The 13,657-nt window shown below is 43.8% G+C and overlaps 1 protein-coding gene across 3 annotated transcripts in view; it reads right to left on the bottom strand.

Moving 5' to 3' along the window:
- Positions 1–13,657, bottom strand: part of Phgdh (phosphoglycerate dehydrogenase) — a 49,136-nt gene that overhangs the window by 22,529 nt on the left and 12,950 nt on the right. For 2 of the 3 annotated variants that reach the window (XM_026413705.2, XM_077791234.1), the window contains one exon: positions 4,011–4,162. In XM_026413705.2, coding sequence (XP_026269490.2) covers positions 4,011–4,162 — 152 coding nt within the window. Of the gene's footprint in view, positions 1–4,010; positions 4,163–10,771; positions 10,992–13,657 lie in introns of all 3 variants that reach the window. The other variant, XM_026413704.2, reaches the window with a different exon arrangement.

Raw genomic sequence — 13,657 nt, 5'->3', positions numbered from 1 at the left:
AGAGGGACCTTCATCAGAGAAACGCTTGGCCCTTCTACCCAATACCTCACTTCTCCCAGGGTAGAGAAGGACTCCACGTGATTAGGAGACATGTAAGTGGCTCAGCCCTTTCATGTCTACCTGCCTACAGAAAGCACAAATCCCCTGCTGCTCCATGCCGTCAATCTTACCAAGGCTGTGTCGGTGATGGCTGAGCCAGTCTACTGAATTCACATGTCAGGCCACTGTCCAGAGACCTTCTTTAGGTCACACAACCTGGTTTTTATTAGCATTCTGGTTTGGATATGAGGTGTCCCCCAAAAGCTCCTGTGTTCATGCTGAAGGTAAGATGATTAGATCATAGGAACCATAATCTAATCAGTGGGTTTTAAATCGTTTCATGAGTTAGTAACTTAAATGGATCGTTGGAGGCTAACTATAGGCAGATGGGGCACAGCTGGAGGAAGTGGGTGTCTTGAGACTTGCCTTGGGGATTATATATTTTGTCTCTTCTCTGGCTCCTCTCTGCCTGCCTCTCTCTCTCTTCTCTCTCTCTCTCTGATTCCTGGCTGCCATGAGCTAACATCTTATATCCTCTGCCACGATGCTCTGCCTCACTTCAGTCCCAGAGCAAGAGCCGACTGACAACAGACTGAAGTCTCTGAAACCATGAGCCAAAACAGACTTTGCCTCCTCTAAGTTCTTCTTGTTGGGTATTTTGGTCACAGGGATCAAAAGCTTTTTATCTTTACTTGTTTGGCAAGAATGCCTCCTCCACAGGGGGCACTGCTGACTCTGACCATTTTACAGAAAGGAGACTAGAGGAGGAAACTTACAGAACTATTTTTCTTTTTTTAAAAGTCTTTTAATGTTTTCTGAAAGAATTCAACACACATGGTTCACCCTCCTTCTTCCCCTACTGGTTTGGATCCTTTCATCTCTAGAAATAAAGGAGGAAAAGTCAAGAGATTCTGAAAAAGATAAAGGAACTCCCAGAGTCTGTCTTTTACAAAACTACCCACTACGCATTCCCCTCCAATGAACAGGCTGTCCAGGGAGGGGAAAGAGGTGAGGGTTGGTGCTGGCCGCCTCTGGGTCTAGGGCCAGTGTGAGTTAGCATTTAACATTTCTACCCATGGATATTGACCTCAGTGAATCCTTGGGTAAATTAACCCCTCCCCTCCAGGGGGAAGGGGAGGGCAGTGGAAGGGAAAGGTCTAAAGGACAATGGATCCCTGAGGGATCAGAAAGGGCCTAAGGTCAGGGAAGAGGACTAGGGGTGGCCCTGTACACTATCTAAAGTGCCTAAATAGATGTGGTGCAGCACTGACATGCTGACAATGACCTTTGCCCACAGCTTTCTGCAAACACCACCATAAAGGAGACTCTTCTCCTCTTGGGCCTAAGAAACTGGGGTCTAATTTCCAGAAGGGAAGGGAAGAGAAAAGGATGGAGTTATTCTGTAATGCCAGATTCGTGGGACCTCAATAGACCTCCAGGAGCTGAATCCAAAGCAATCACACAAGAGTCTTTATTGCAAGCTGGATCCTGTCTCACAATTGTTCCCGACACAGCGGTCCCAGGGAGTGAGACCCGGTCCTTTGTTCAGTGAGATTTTATAGGTTTTGGGGAATACTCTATGCGTCACAACATCACACAAGCAAATCATTCCACACCCCGGGAAAGTCAAACAACAACTCTTAACACTGATTAGCACATTCACTGGCGGGAACAAGCTGGGTAAGGGGTGATTAGTTAGTACAAGAGGGGGATTCCTTTGAACTGATTGGTTTAAGCCACGAGGGGAGTACATGCTAAACTACATGGTTTCCCAACATGTTATCAACCACCATAAACTACTGGGGGGTCATCTAGCATCGCAGGTATTTTCCCTGTCTCATGCTGATTGGTGGTTGCTAGGGGGTTGCTATGGGCTCCTCACCTAGCCTGACTGAGTCAGGGACACCTGGTGCCACAGATCTCTCCTGTTATTTGTAGACAAACAACTCAGCAGGGTATGTGCTTAGGAGTGCTCTGTGGGTTTTTCCAAGGACAAGGGTCACGCCCCCTTCCTTGAACAGGCTTTGCTCTGAGGTGGAGGCTAGTTTCTCAAGGAGTCACATCAGTTTCTCAATTCCACTAGGAAAGTTTGTGGACTGTATGAGGTTAAGTATGACAGAGCCAACAAAAAACCAGCCCTGACAACAAAACAGGCCGGTAGATCAATAGTACAGAATAGAGGACACAGAGACTAACCCACAAAACTACAATTATCTTATATTAGACAAAGGTGCCAAAAACATGCACTGGAGAAAAGATAGCATCTTCAACAAATGGTGCTGGGAAAACTGGAAATCCATATGCAACAAAATGAAATTAAGCCCCTATCTCTCACCATGCACAAAACTCAACACAAAATGGATCAAGGACCTAAGAATTAAACCAGAGACTCTACGTCTAATAGAAGAAAATGTAGGCCCTAATCTTCATCATGTGGGATTAGACCCCAACTTCCTTAATAAGACTCCTATAGTGTAAGAATTAAAACCAAGAATCAATAAATGGGATGGAAACGAACTAAAAAGTTTCTTCTCAGCAAAAGAAACAATCTGTGAGGTGAACAGAGATCCTACATCCTGGGAGCAAATCTTTACTCCTCACACATCAGATAGAGCACTAATCTCTAGGGTATACAAAAAGCTAAGCACTAAAAAAACAAATAACCCAATCAACAAATGGGCCAAGGACTTTAACAGACAATTCTCAGAAAAGGATAAACAATGAATCAACAAATATATGAAAAAATGTTCAACATCTCTAGCAATTAGAGAAATGTAAATCAAAACTACTCTTAGATATCATCTCACTGCAGTCAGAATGGCAGCTATTATGAAGACAAACAACAAGTGTTGGTGAGGATGTGGGGGAAAAGGTACATTCATACACTGCTGGTGGGACTGAAAATTGGTGCAGCCAATATGGAAAGCAGTATGGAAATTCCTTAGAAAACTGGGAATGGAACCACCATTTGCCCCAGGTATCCCTCTTCTCTGTTTATACCCCCAAAGACTTAAAAAACAGCTTACTACAGGAACACAGCCACATCAATGTTTATAGCAGCACAATTCACAATAGCTTAACTGTGGAGCCTACCTAGATGTCCTTCAGTGGATGAACGGATTAAAAAAATGTGGCATACATACACAATGGAATTTTATTCAGCAATAAAAGAGAATAAAACCATGGCATTTGCAAGTAAAGGGATGGCATTGGAGAAGATAATGCTAATAATAAGACTCCTATAGCATAAGAATTAAAGTTAGCCAACCCCCAAAAAACAAATGCTGAATGTTTTCTCTGATATAAGGAGGCTGGACTCAGTGGGGTAGGGAGGGAGAGCATGGGAGGAATTGGTGAATTCTAGATAGAGCAGAGAAGTGAGAGGGAAAGAGAGAGAGCAGGGGATTAGTAAGGATGGTGGAATGTGACAGACATCATCATCCAAAGTACATGTATGAGACACAAATTGATGTCAACATACTTTATTTACAACCAGAGATATGAAAAATTGTACTATACACATGTAATAAGAATTGTAATGCATCCCAAATCAATAAAAAATAAAAATAAAATAATAATAATAATAATAATGAAAACAACCCTGAATAGAACAATGGAAGGGGATGGGCCAAGCAGATAAACTCACTAATATTCTTATTTCCAAGCCAGGCTACAAATGTGCATGCACTACACATGGGTGGGTATGTGAAACACTGAGATTACAGAGAGCCTCAACCTCACACACCTCGGAAACGCTATACTATAGGTTGTTGATGGTCCATAGGGACTCAGGGCCTGGACCAGGCATCCCTCTGGAAGCCCTTCTAACTCTGACAGGGTCTTGATAAGTTGCTAAGAGTCTCACTAAATTGCTGGGATTATAGGAGTGCACATCATACCTGGTCTCTAAGCAAAATTTCCCCCATCCTTCTGTCAGTCTCCACACCCACCCCTCAGCCTCCATGACTTACTTCATGACAAGGATGCCCTTTCTTGTTGCAGCCTCCAGATCCACATTATCCACACCTGTGCCAGCCCTGCCAACCACCTGGAGCTTCTCAGCTGCATTGATGACATCAGCAGTGACCTTAGTGGCTGAGCGAACGATAAGGCCTTCACAGTCCTATGGAGAAGAAGAAAAAATTGGGGACACCAAGTCATTCTATAAGACCTCCTGAGGTTTCAGAGTAAGAGATGTGTTCCCAAAGCCACACAATTGGCAATGTGTGTCCACTCATAGGCAACTTAGATAGCCTCTCTGAAAACTACAGGGAGATATGGACCAGAAATCAGTAATTTTCCATTATAGTTAAGGAGAACTAGGCACAGTGATGCATGCCTATAATCATAGCAACTCAGGAGGCTAAGGCAAGAGGATCGCAAGTTCGAGACCAGCCTCAGAAACTTAGTGAGATCCTGCCTCAAAATAAAAAATAACAAGAACTGGAGATGTTGCTCAGTTGGAAAGCACCCTTGGGTTCAATCCCCAGTACTGCAAAATCAAATAAATAAATAAATTTTAAAATTAAAACCCCTATCTTTCACCCAGACAAGTCCCCTGACTCCTCACCCCTAGTCTCCATCTATAAATGGAAAGGGTTTGATCCATTTTCCCCACAAGAGGTCTCAGCTGAATTCCATGAAACCTCCTCTAGAAAAGCCTTGAGAATCTGGATCCCAGCTGCGTGGTGGTGGCACATGCCTGTAACCCCAGCTACCTGGGAGGTGGTAGCAGCAGGATTGCAAATTCCAGGCTAATCGGGAACATCTTAGTCAAACAACTTAGTGAGACCCTGCCTCAAAATAAAAAATAAAATGGGCTGGTGAAGCACACCTAGGTTCAATCCCCACTACTACAAAACCACATTATTAGGCACAAGCCTAGAGTTTAGGAACACACTTGGACAGAGCAGTTACTGCAGAGAGAGAGATATTTATCTTCCCTGAGGAGAGAAAAGGAATGAAGCTTATGCTGTAGCATAGAATATTTAGATCTGAAGAGCTTCTAAGCACTGTACTTGTATACGCATACAAGAGTGGTGGTAGAACTTTCTGTCTAGAGGTGGTTGCACTTACACATCCTCACTGGCTGGGGCTGTGTCTGCCAGCAGAGAGCCCCATGCAGGCAGCTTGAAAGGCACTCCAACCCCTTTTGTGTTTGTGGTTCTGAAATAGAACCTCAAAGTAGGAGATTCCAAGAAACATTCATGAACATCTGGCCCTCGCCCATTTTGCAGATGAGAAACTGAAGCCCTAGAGAGGATTTTGTATTAACACATTTTCTGTATCTGTATTCCGAATCTCCACAGTACCAGTCTCACCAGGCTTGGGGCTGTGCTGGTAAACTATCGACTGAGCATGTACCATTACACCAGGTGCTTTGCATTATTCCTATCACAACTCCAAAGAGAAGGGGCATAACCATCCTCATTTTTCAGGTGAAAAACAGGGTTTGAGAGGTAAGCTGCCCGAAGTCACTCTTACAGATTGAAAACCAGCCCTAAAAACTGGAAAGTCGTTGCTGTTGGCCAGCTCAGACTATATAAAAGCTTCTCAAGATGTCCAAACGATAAGGTCAGAGTCAGGGTCATGGCCAGTTATGAGTGAAATCTAAACTGTAAAATCCCTTGGAGGGATTTACTAGTAGTAAGAGCTAACATTTTTTTTGAGCAAGCCCCTTACATCAGGCACTGTGCTTCACAGTAATACTGACACAGATAGTATAATGATCCCCATATTGCAGACAAGTTCACTGACACTTAAAGAATTTAGGTAACTTCTTGAAGTCACTCAGCTAGGATATAGCAGAAGCTGGAATCATGCCCATTTTTTTTTTTTTTAACCCAGGGGCACTTTACCACTGAACCACATCCTCAGTACTTTTTATTTTCTTATTTTGAGACAGGGTCTCTTTAAGTTGCTGAGGCTGGCTTTGAATTTGTGATCCTCCTGCCTCAGCCTCCTAAATCACTGGGATTAGAGGCAGGCACCACTGTGCCAGACTAAGTCCAAGTTGTTTGAGGGTCTAAGTCTAAGATCTTACAAATACAGGATTTAAAAACACCTGAACCAAGAGAGACACTGGCAGAAATATGTGACTCCTGTGAGATGGCCTCTAGGATCCCCAATAAAGGTCCCAGATCTTCTGGCTACCTACTCCTTCCAGTCAGCCTGCCCATGGGGAGCCACAGACAGCCTTGAATAGCTCTAACTACAAGAGCAAATTGAGTCTGGGTTGCAGGCTGGTGCATATTAATAACCATATTAAACACCCCCAGTGAATGAATGAGCTCAGTGATTTGAGGCCCACAGAAACCCACACCTACTGCCTTCCCCCAATTAAACACCAGAAACCCCCTCCCTTGACTGTGATAACAAGGCATGTCATCCACCTGTGACAGTGCTGAAGGATTTTCAGGAATTTTTTGAAAAGGGAGAACAAGTTGAAAGAGAGCACAAGAAACATATTTAGAAATGGATCAACAGAACCAAATAGGCACTAGACAAACAGACCTATAAACACGTGGGAATTTAGAAAATAAAGTCAGAATTCAAATTGACAGGGATAGGAAGGACTAAACAATGTATAGAGTTAGGAAAATTCAAGAGAAAAAATATTTAGATTACTAGCTCACTTCAAATTTTTAAAACTTCAAATGAATTAAAGAATTTTTTTTTTAAAAAAGCATTTGGGAAAAAAAAACAAAAAAAGAGAAATGCAAATTTCAAATATGTTTTCAGCCATCATACTGGCAAAATGAAAATTGATAAAATTCTGTGTTGGCAGACATATGGGGAAATGGGAGTGTGTCTTGTATAGTCTTTTTGGAGGGCAACTGGAACAATATGAGTAAAAACAGGGTTTGCTCATTTTTAGTGTGTTCCTTCGAGGCTAGTAATCACCCCTTAGGTAACTGGTTACACACTGAGGGATTAAACCGCCTTTGGAAATGGTCAACCCAGGACCCAAGATCAAAGTTCCACTGACAAGGTGGGGAGATGGAAGATATGAAGTAGGGATGTATCCTTTGTATCAGTTCCAGGCCTACATCCTTCCCTGAGAACTGTTCCTGATATTCTACTCAGTCATTCCCTTGGGCCTCCTTCAGTGCTTCCTCCAAAGCTGTCATCACACTCCCCAAGCTCTGAAAATCTGCTGCCCACAAGAAAAACCAACAGTAAAGGATGCAGATTCCCCCACGAATCCACCTATTCTTGCATCACCCAAGAACAAGCAGAGAAACAGCACAATTTTTCCTTTCAAAAGCACCTCTTTGGATGGATCTCTTTATGGAGATTTACCCTACAATCTCTCTATCTTTTCCTAAGCCAGCCTTCTTTGACACCAATGAGCCAGAAGCACCCCCAATCCGATGGGTACTAGTGTGCATTTGGTGCTGGCCTGTCCCAAGGACCAGTTGGCCTTTGGAGACTGTATTCAGGAGACCTTGGTTCCATATTAGAATGGCACTGGTCAAAGTTATCTAGCTTCCAAGACCTCCCACAACCTCACCAGCCACCTTTTCCCTATTCATTCCATCAGTACAATTCACTGAGAGCCTGACAGCCAACCTACTTTCAAGGGAACTCTCAAAGTAACACTCCTTCCCTCCAAAATTGCTCCAGGTTGCTCACTCCTTTCTTCTACTTGTGCAAACTATGGCCCCATCCAAAGATCCAAAAGAGCTTTCTTCTCAATACACCAGCCCTCCTTTTTAACACCCCTCCCTACCATCTTGGGAATCAAGCATCTCAATGCAAATACACTCTGCTGTTTACTGCTCTTGGCTGTGGTTTCTGTATCAGAGCTGCAGCTGGAACAGGCACACCCAGGGCTTCCCTGCACATTGCCACTCCCCCTCTCCTAAGGTGGAAAACAGTAAGCCACAGATCAGTTTGATTCATGAATGTTCCAGACAAACTATGCTAAGTCAGCCGTGGAAACCAAGTCCCATTCCTCAAGTTCACACATGCTTCCTTTCCCAGGAGGGCAGACTTGATCTTGCAGGTAGCTCAGGGTTGCTCTTGCCTCTGACTTAAATCATAGGGCAAATCAATGAAGCTCTCCTGGTCTTGTTCTCCAGCAATAGGGAATACAGGAATACTCTATTCTGCACTCTATGTATGATCCTGATTAACTGGGTGGTTATTTAACACATGCAAACCAAATCCCAGTGTAATGTTTATTTTTAAAAAGCTTTTGAAATGATGGATTCTTGCATAGAAAAATTTATTCCTTCTTAACCTTTCTGAAAATTCTGAGATAAAATATAAATGTGCTTCAGTAGATTAGATGCATTACCAGTGTTCAATTTAATGGTACTGACCAGCATTGCTATTTAATGAATAGAAGAAAATATCAGAATGCATCTTATGTAGTATTATTTCATAAACTTATATATGTCTAGGTGCACACATGTGGATGAGAGTATTGAGTTAAGATGTAATGGTGGCACATGGTCATAGTTTGAAAGTTCCTGAAACATGATAAGATTATTTAAACATTTTCCTGCATGTCTGGTTTATTTAAGACATGAGTTGCATAGATGCTTTATTTTTCTAATTTAATGTTTTCTAAATTATTTTTTTGTTTGTTTGTTCATTTGCAGTGCTGGGGATTGAACCCTGGGCTTCACATAGGCCTGGCCAGAAATCTACTCCAGAGCTACATCCCTAACTCCTTCCAAACTTTTTATTTTTTTTTAACTGAGAAACACAGTTTTAAGTTGTGATTTCATACTAAGGCACCACACCTACACATATAACTGAAACAAAGTGAATGAAATAATATCCTTGCTATCTGCATTACTCTCTGATTATCTATTTTGTTTTTTAAAATGCTGACCCATTAAACTAACTTCATTACCCACTAATGAGCTATGATTCTGTTCAAGTCTAAAATGCACTACTAGGAGAGAGAGGGGATGATTACACTTCTTGATCAGGGATGAGGCAGTGCAAGTAGCACCTGCTCAGAATACAAAGCAGTGAAGCTGAAGTAGGAAGACCAGTTCTGTCATTGGTGCTAACGCTTGCTCCAGCATTGAAAAGATTTAAATGGCAGAGGGCAGGAGACACTCTGCCAGACCCCTCTCCTTGCAGAATAAAATGTGGAAAGAGAGCCCTTCAGTGGCTGCCCAAGAGATTAATTGGCATTCCGAACTATTTTACCAAGACAGACATGAAGGCTGAGCACTCAAACAACCCAACAATGCCCACAGTCAAGTGAGCCAACAAACACCCCTCTCTTCCTGCCAAGAATTCTGGGAGCCTTGAAAGTGTTCTGGCTTCAACACAGACTCCCACCCCCACCATGCAACTTCCGGACTTCATAGAAGCCCTCCCTGCTTCCAGAAGAGGCTTTCCCTTCTCAGTCCTGCTTCATTAGGGTATAAGATCTCTCGCTTCCAGTTGCAACCACTGGTGCTCTGGTAGAGGTGAAGGTGAGACGCTGGTCATCTCCCAGAGCCAAGGCCACTGATACCATTTATACAAAAAAGGAGGTGACAAGTGTGAGGAGCCTACCACCCAACCAAGCACCCGTGCTTTGAGGGTCGGGTCCTGAGCCCTTGCCCACCAATTCAATCTGTGACGATCAACCTCTCTCTGCACTCTCCCTGTAGGAAAGTGAGCATCAGCTAGGCTAGGCTGCTGGGCATTCTAACTTGAAATTTGAGCACCAAGCACCATGCCACCAGATCAATTGTCTCCTGTGTGTCCTCTGTGCTCCCTAACTAGCCTACAAGCTTCTCTGCGGAGTGTAGGAGATAGGAAAAACAGCTCGATGGGGTAAGGCAGATAGAGACTGGGCGGCTGGGTGGAATGTAGAGGCAGGAAACGCAGCAACTAGAGGAAAAAAAAAAAGTCCCCAAACTTGACAGGACTTTTTCAAAAAAGGTAGATAAAGATTTGAAGTCGGTTTCATTAATTATATATAGCAATCGGAACATCTGATAAGAATAAAGTTACCACGGGCGATTGGAATCAGATTCTAGTCTAGTCCGGTCACCCTTAATCAGGGATGAGGCCAAAGGTGGAGATCAACCCGCGACCTCTGTGGCGGCGACCGCGTGGGCGGCCCGGGGATCTCGCCGCGCCCCCAGCCCGCCCCATTTCCTCAGGCGCTCGCAGGAGGCGGAGGAGCGGTGAAAGCTCGCGGAGGTCTTGCATCAGACGAAAGGCGGTTCGCAGCGGCAGCTCCGGGAGGGCCGCCTACCCCTGATGCTTCCCCAGCAACCACGCGACTGGCTGGGACTCGCCAGCGCCCCCCGGCGAAGGCCGAACGCGACCGGGAGGGCCAGCACCTTGTTGGGGAAGGCCAGTAGCTGGGCTCCACTCAGGGAGGCCACTTTGGCGCCCCTCCCCTCGATGCTCCTGTGAGAAGGAGTGGAAAGGGGAGGTGGCGCCTGGCAGCCAGAGCCACTAGGCACTAAAGTGCAGGAGCCGCGCTGGCATCTCACGGGCCGCCGGCAGCACCAGTTGGAGCAGCCTGCGCTTTGCAGTGCTCGCGGGAGGCAAGCCAACGCGAACACGCGGCTGCAAATGGGACGGATAGTTTGCACCCTACAGCTCACAGTTCCTCCCGCTTCTCCCTCTCCCCGCTAGTTGCCAATCTCAGGAGGCCGAGAATCTGATATGCGGGGCCGGGAAGGGGGCGCGCAGGCCTGGGCTCAGCCAGCCTATTTCAGCGGAGGATGCCCCAGAGACCTCGCTTTTCTCCGATTCACCTTACCTGCAGCTCGGCTATCAGCTCCTCTTTGCTCAGGTTCTGCTTCTCCACCACCATTAACCCTCCATCTTCCAGGATCTTCCTGCAGCAAGGGTCCAGACTGTCACTGATGAGCACTTTCCGCAGATTTGCGAAGGCCATTGTGGAGCAGGCCAAAGAATCCTACACTCTCGGTGGGCAGAAGCACTTAAGCCAAGAAGCTGCAGCTCGCACTGGCTGGCTCCTGTAACTGGGCAGGATTCTTGATCTCCCGCTCCCCCTTTATCTCCCCCTCCTCCTCCTACCGTCTCATTTTGATTGGACAGAAATGCTCAAACTTTCTGTGACTCCACCTCCTCAAGGTTCTGAGCCTTCTATGTCTCCGCCCACTTTATTATTCTGCCTGTGATGAATTTCTCAAGCTCAGCGGAAGATTTTGCCTACACCTGGTGAATATTAAAAAGCACGATTTTCGCTGACTAGCGGATTCATATCTGAAATACACATGGAAATACACATTCTCACGGTGAAATTTTTTATCTTAACTTCTTTCTTCCTAAAAACTCATTTATTAATTCCTTAACTAGTATTATTATTTTTTTTAAGGTGTAAAGTGCAAGGGGCTGTGTTAGACTTGTAGGGAGCTAAAACATCAAAAAGTTCCCTTCCTCTGGGGGGAGCCTAACACACAAGAGTACAAACACAGACATGGAAAGTTAAATAATTAAAAGACATCTAAAACTATTTCTGAGATATCACAAAACTGTGATTAGTTCGAAATGAATGATACAATGAGAAATACTAGTTTAAAAGAGAAATACTAGTTTAAAAGAGAGCGAGGACCTGGTGCATTTAGACTAGCAAGACTTTTTGTTCAAGTTCTCTATTCTCCTCTTCCTCTCCTACTCCTCTGATTCTGGGAAAAAAAAAATGAGATCAGTCTGGCCTAATTTATATATTAACCAAGGAGGCACTTGCCACCTCTAATTCCTTTATATTTAAACCCCATGGGAAGCACGCTGTTTCAATCAGCTTTTTCACTGCAGTGACTTAAAGGAAAAGTTTTATTTTGGACTCACAGTTTCAGAGATTTCAGCCCATAGAAATCCACCTCCATTCCTTTAGGCTCCAGGTGAGACTGAACAACGTGGTGGAAGAGTGTGGCAGAGGGAAGCAGCTCACATGATGATCAGTAAGTAGAGAGAGACTCAGCTCACACATACAAAATATATACCCTAAAGGCACAGCCTCAATGCCCACCTCCGCCAGTCGCACTCTACCTACCTTCAGTTACTACTCAATTAGTCCTCATTAGGGGATAAATTCACTGATTGGGTTAAGGTTCTCATAATCTAATAATTTCACCTCTGAATGTTCTTGCCTTGTCTCATGCATGAGCTTTTGGGGAATGCATCACATCCAAATCATGACACATGCCCTTCCATGCCCTATTTGGATTGTTTATAGAGTCACCCAGGATCAAAATCAGAATCAAGGATGCTCATAATCAAATTGGAATTCAGCTTTAGAAACATACCCACTCTGGCTAACCATTGTTAGCCAGAGTGGGTATGTTTATATGTTTAACCATTGAACATTGTGTGCCCTTGTTCTGAGCTAGTCACAGAATTCAAGTGCCAAGTCCTCCTGCAGAACTATCAATCCTATAAAGTAAGAACTTTTATACTAATGATTCCTAGATACAAATCAGATTTTAGGCACAATGTTCTCATTGAAAAGAAGATAATTTGTCAACCCTGTTTACTTGTTTGGATGATTTGGAGTTTCTGAATTCTAGCACCCACGAGTATTCCATTTCTCTGCCTCTCAGGGGGTTCCCATCCTCTCCAGGAGTCTTGCAGATGAACAGTAGATATATCCCAGGAAGTTAATGGAGGGACTTGGGAAGCTACCTATTTTTACCAGTTGCCTTAAATTCCCTCTGGGGCTCACCATCTTCTTCCTTTCAGTGTAGATTTAAACCCTGATATTAATCCCACCCCTTAACACCAAAACAAGGCAACCTTGCTTGGAGACCTTTCTGCACCCCAACGTGGTGATTTCTCCTTGCTCTCAAAGCACTCCAATACACCAGTATGTAATTTTTTTTTCTTTCAGTGCTGGAGATATTGAACACAGGGCCTCACATGCACTAAGCAAAAGCTCTACTACTATGCTACACCCAAACCCTGCTTATAATCCTTAAGCTATACTTTAAATGTTTTTCTTTCTGAGGGAAGAGACTGTGACTATGCATCACCAATATCCCCAGTGTTAAGTCACCATACCTAGCACACAGTAGGTACTCAATAAATTAAATTTTCAATGAAATCTCTTCCAAATGTCTTCAATATGGAAAGCACTCTTAGCACAATTCGGGTGGAGATATAAAAACATGTCTCTGGTCTTTATGAAATGAGAGCCCAGAAAGAAACAAGACATGAAATGTTAGCATACATATTATACAAGACTATGTGAGGTAACTTGAAAACAATTAATTGCATTGAAATTTAAAAGAGGGAGGAAGGAACATTTCTGACTAATTTGTGGTTGTGATTATTATATACTGTCCTTTTGACCTGGACATTAATTATTACCTGTTAATTATTTTCTTAATGAATTTAGAATTGTTTTTTACTGTGTGGCTTGAGTCTGTTTGCTTATTTATTTATTTTTCTTTTGAAACAGGGTCTCATTAAGTTGTTGAGGCTGGCCTCAAACTTGTAATCCTCCCAAGTCTCTAGGATTATAGGTGTGTGCTACCACACCCAACTGGAGTCTTAAAGTCAGTGGGGCATAGAAAAGAGAGAAAATTAAAGGTCAGGTGATCAGGTATGGAAGCCCTCTGGGCTGTGAATTCAGACAGTGTCCAGCAAAGTTGATTTTTGAAATCCATTCAAGGAAGTCACT

Source organism: Urocitellus parryii, chromosome 11 (genome assembly GCF_045843805.1).
Source record: "Urocitellus parryii isolate mUroPar1 chromosome 11, mUroPar1.hap1, whole genome shotgun sequence".
NCBI lineage: Eukaryota > Metazoa > Chordata > Mammalia > Rodentia > Sciuridae > Urocitellus > Urocitellus parryii.
This window is presented reverse-complemented; position numbering and strand designations above follow the sequence as displayed.